The 4470-nt window shown below is 33.1% G+C and overlaps 1 protein-coding gene across 1 annotated transcript; it reads right to left on the bottom strand.

The window, feature by feature from the left end:
• Window positions 1–1006: 1006 nt before the first annotated feature.
• Window positions 1007–1945, bottom strand: OR6C74 (olfactory receptor family 6 subfamily C member 74). The gene has a single exon (NM_001313836.1). It carries the CDS (start codon window positions 1943–1945, stop codon window positions 1007–1009), a length of 939 nt encoding a protein of 312 aa, NP_001300765.1.
• Between the last annotated feature and the right edge of the window lie 2525 nt (window positions 1946–4470).

The following is a 4470-nucleotide window of genomic DNA, read 5'->3' as shown; positions in this document are numbered from 1 at the left end:
TATGTGTTTTAACAACTTGAATCTAATAGTTGTACCGTTAACATTAAAATTAATTTATATTACAGTTATACTATAAAATATATTGATTCTTTTGCCTAATTTCCTTGCTTAATTTCTATTTTTCTATTAATATGTTTAAATATTCTGTACTATAGTAAATATATAATTTATGAGCAAATATACATATACTATGAAATTCAAGTGTTTTGTTTTGAGTTTTGTTTTTTTACTGGTAGAGTGTGCTATAAAGAATAATAATAACAAGGTAAAGAAATTTAGAAACTGTTTGAAATGATTGCCATGATCCCTATTTACAGAAACAAAAAGTCCATATTATTTAAAGACATAGTGATTAGTGATTCAATTTCCCTCATAGTTATAGGTCTATTCCTATTTTTTTTTTTTTTTGCCTTGAGTCAGTGACAGTTTGTGTGTTCCTAGAAATATGTGCTTTTCAGCTAAGTTTTAAAAATGTAGGTGGTGCATTAACTCTATATAGAATATGTGTAAAATTGAATCTCTGAATTCCACAACAGTGGAAAGGAACATGGAAAAATTAAAGTCTAACGTTGTCTTCTGGGGGAAGAAATGTGTGGGAAATATCAGAAAGGGAGACAGAACGTAAAGACTGCTAACTCTGGGAAACGAACTAGGGGTGGTGGAAGGGGAGGAGGGCGGGGGGTGGGAGTGAATGGGTGACGGGCACTGGGGGTTATTCTGTATGTTAGTAAATTGAACACCAATAAAAAATAAATTAAAAAAAATAACGTTGTCTTCCTCTGAGAGAATTTTAAGAGGAAATAGATAAAACACCAAATAAAGACACAAATGATTTTGGCTCAAATAAGGGGCAGATAGGGGAGAGAATTAGGCTTTGGAGATTAGTCAGGCCACATGAAAATTATGTCAGGAAAAATAGTCAATATTATTTTGGATACAAGCATTGAAGCACCCCACCTTTCTTGCTGTCTTTTACTCATGATCTCAGTGATATCACTAAAATGGTTCACTTCACTGAGAAAATCTCCATCTTTTTGGTCATGTGCATAAAAGCATCTTTCACTTGTTTGTTTCTCAGTGTATAAATGAAGGGATTCAACATGGGGGCAACAGAGGTACTGAGCAGGGCTATCCCTTTATTTAAAGATACTCTATCCTTTGCAGAGGGTTTCACATACATGAAGATGCAGCTGCCATATGAAATGGATACAACCACCATGTGAGAAGAACATGTAGAAAAGGCTTTCTTCCTTTGTTGAGAAGAAGGTATCTTCAGAATAGTCCTGATGATGTTTGCATAGGAGAGGATCACTAATACCAGTGTAACCAGGAGGGTCAAAATGGCTGAGAGAAGCGCCATTAATTCTATTACATCTGTATCTGTGCAAGAGAGCTGTAATATAGGAGAAAAATCACAGAAGAAATGATCTATAGTGTTGGCGGCACAGAAATCTAGCTGGAGACCCACAAGGAGTGGTGGAACGACTACTATAAAACCAGCTAACCATGAAGCAAAGACCAACAAGTTGCAGACTCTGTCATTCATGATGGTGGTGTAATGCAGGGGTTTGCAAATGGCAACATAGCGGTCATAAGACATGGCAGCCAGAAGAAAAAATTCAATTGCACCCAAGACAATAGTAAAAAACAGCTGTGTCGCACAACTGTTGTAAGAAATGGTCCTATCACCCGTTGCCATGCTGACAAGAAATTTGGGGATGCAGACAGTTGTGAATGAGACCTCTAAAAATGAGAAACTTCGGAGGAAGAAATACATGGGTGTTTTTAGATGAGAATCCAGTAGGGTGAGGATGATTATGGTTAGATTCATAGTGACACTCAACATGTATGTGAAAAACAGGAGAAGGAAAATGACCACTTGCAATTGTGGATTATCAGTCAGTCCAAGAAGAATAAAAGTTGTTACTGTGGTGTGGTTTCTCATGGCTGACTTCTACCAAAATAATAATAAAATAAAGATTAAGAAAAAAATGAGAAGTGAAGGGGTAAGTCTGTGGGAGATGCTTATTAGCTTGAGATCATCCATATATTTGTTGCTCCTGACACCCAACCTCCTTCAGTATTCTGCTGGTCAACAGTAACAGCCTTTAAAGTTTCACTCGTGTAATTTTTACTCAAGATTTCACTAACTTAATGCAAGCCTCTGAGTTTCTTTTCTCAAGTGTCATAAATTCAGGTATTCCAAACCAATAATATGTGGCATTGAGAAAGTCATATAAAAATAGAAACAAAGAAATAGAAAAATTGTCATAATATTTTGACTTACATCTTCAATAGTTGCAACTTTTTCCAGTCAGGTTAGTTTACATTAAATTATCTTACACCATCAAGTGACTCATTCTTCTTGTTAAATGCATCTCCTTTCTGTTGATTGCTCCTTACGGTAGTATTCTGCAAGTCAGATTTCAGCTGAGGACTCTTGGCCTTTTAAAAAACATGAACTTGACCTAAACATCTGACGCCCATACAAGTAGGAATTCGGTGCTTTCACCAAAATTCTGAAAACTCTTCAAGATTGAAATCCTCATGACCACCTGTAGGTCTGCTGTTCCCTTTTTCTTGAAGACTTGTGTTTACTTTTGTCTCACTCACGTGTTATTCTCTTCTCACTGCTATGGACCCAAGCAGATAGGAAGTATATCCTCATGCATGATGACTATATTATATAGCATGCTTTATTTAGTTTTTGCAGGAAAGTTATAGAAAACAAGGCATTAAAAAAATATTACCTACTCATACCTGGTAATTTGTTTCCGTGTCATTGTTCTGCTCTGTTGCCATGGTGGCCTCTTCTCTCTTAGTCATGTCCTCCCTCTTTTCTCTTATTCTCTTGTGTTTTGCTTAACCTCTTAAAATTCAGAATTATGTTAAGCTTTTCATTTTTTTCTTATTTTCCATCTTTTTCCATACCATGCCTACATCCTCATGTGTATCAGTTTAAAAGTCTATCACCAATTTTTTCTAAAGTGTGATGATATCACGACCATATTTTCCTTAAGAAGAATATCATGTCATATCTTACATTGCATTTTAAACATTACATTTCATATAGTCCAGTTCAGCTGTTAAAAATATACAGATATCTCCAGTGGTTATAAGTAATTACAATACAACTAAGATTTCCCCTCTCTTTCTCCCTTTATTTCATTCTTTACTTACCTATTTTCCTTTCTTTCCCCCAGACCCTTCAGTGTATTATCTTTTTCTGAAAATGTCTACATTCTGGCCATTAAAGCAAGATTTATACTCAGTAATCAGGTTTTTGAAATCCAAATTTGGTCTATTTTCTTTTTTCAAGGTTGGTCTATTTTTTAAGGTCAAAAGCATAGGGAAGTGTCAATCAGCAAAGGATGGATTTTATAGGGTGCCAAATTATAAAGTTAGAAGTGAGAATTCATACATGAATACTCCCAGGCTAAATTTAAATTACAAAATTGCAAACAAAACCAAAACAAAACAAAACAAAAAAACCATCCAAACAAAACAAACCAAACCAAAACAAAAAACTATTGTAAACTGACATCATTATTTTGCTTGAATTCCAAATAAAATACTTGGTTAATGTTGATAAAATAGTCATTGTTTCTGACATTTTTATAATCGCAGGGACTTCTGTAATTACTTTTGCAATTTATAGGTAAGACAGAAATGATTCCTTTGGGATATGAAAACTGGATATTTCATGAAATGTTTAAATTCTATTGAATTCAATAAGGAAATTTCTCAAGTTTAGGACTAATTAATTTTTCCTAATATGTCATATTTTATATTCCAGTGTCATATTTTATAATATTCACATTTACCCTGTATATTAAAGGCATATATAATTATAATTATCTCAGGAAAACAGCATATTCATTTAATAAAATACATTTCTGAGATTCTGTTGAATGCTGTGAAGGATATCTATTCAAAGCTTGATTCCTACAAAATGAAGTTTCAGAGATTTCTTTATAAGATAACTCAATTGAGTAAAAAAGATAGTTCTAACTTCATGTCATATATCTCAATGGCTTACAAAGGAATCAACATTTTTGTCCAGCTTCATGCAATTAGGTTAGTATGACTAAAATAAAAATTTTCCCAAACCTTGTTATTTGTCCTCAGTAGCAATTTCATTCCCAACTGTCTTCTTTTGATTCGAGTCATAAAACAGAGGCAGTTTCTGAATGCTGCATATTTTTTATATATTTTATATATATATATTTTTTATATATTCCTTTAACCTACTTTTATCTTGCATTCTCATCCAAAATACATTAACCCCAGCATCTTACACTCAAGATGTGTTAACTTAAAGATTTTATCAGGACTAGAAACCTAATTTCATTTCTTATTTTTTAAAGCCATATCTCCAATTTAGATTGTATTAAATTTGGAGAACATTTTTTGCATCACATATAAAATAAATATATTTATTTTAAAAAAATTTAGAAGGAGTGGTAAAAA

This window comes from Canis lupus, chromosome 27 (assembly GCF_011100685.1).
Source record: "Canis lupus familiaris isolate Mischka breed German Shepherd chromosome 27, alternate assembly UU_Cfam_GSD_1.0, whole genome shotgun sequence".
NCBI lineage: Eukaryota > Metazoa > Chordata > Mammalia > Carnivora > Canidae > Canis > Canis lupus.
Note: the sequence above shows the minus strand (reverse complement) of the source record. Positions and strands in the feature narration are given on the sequence as shown.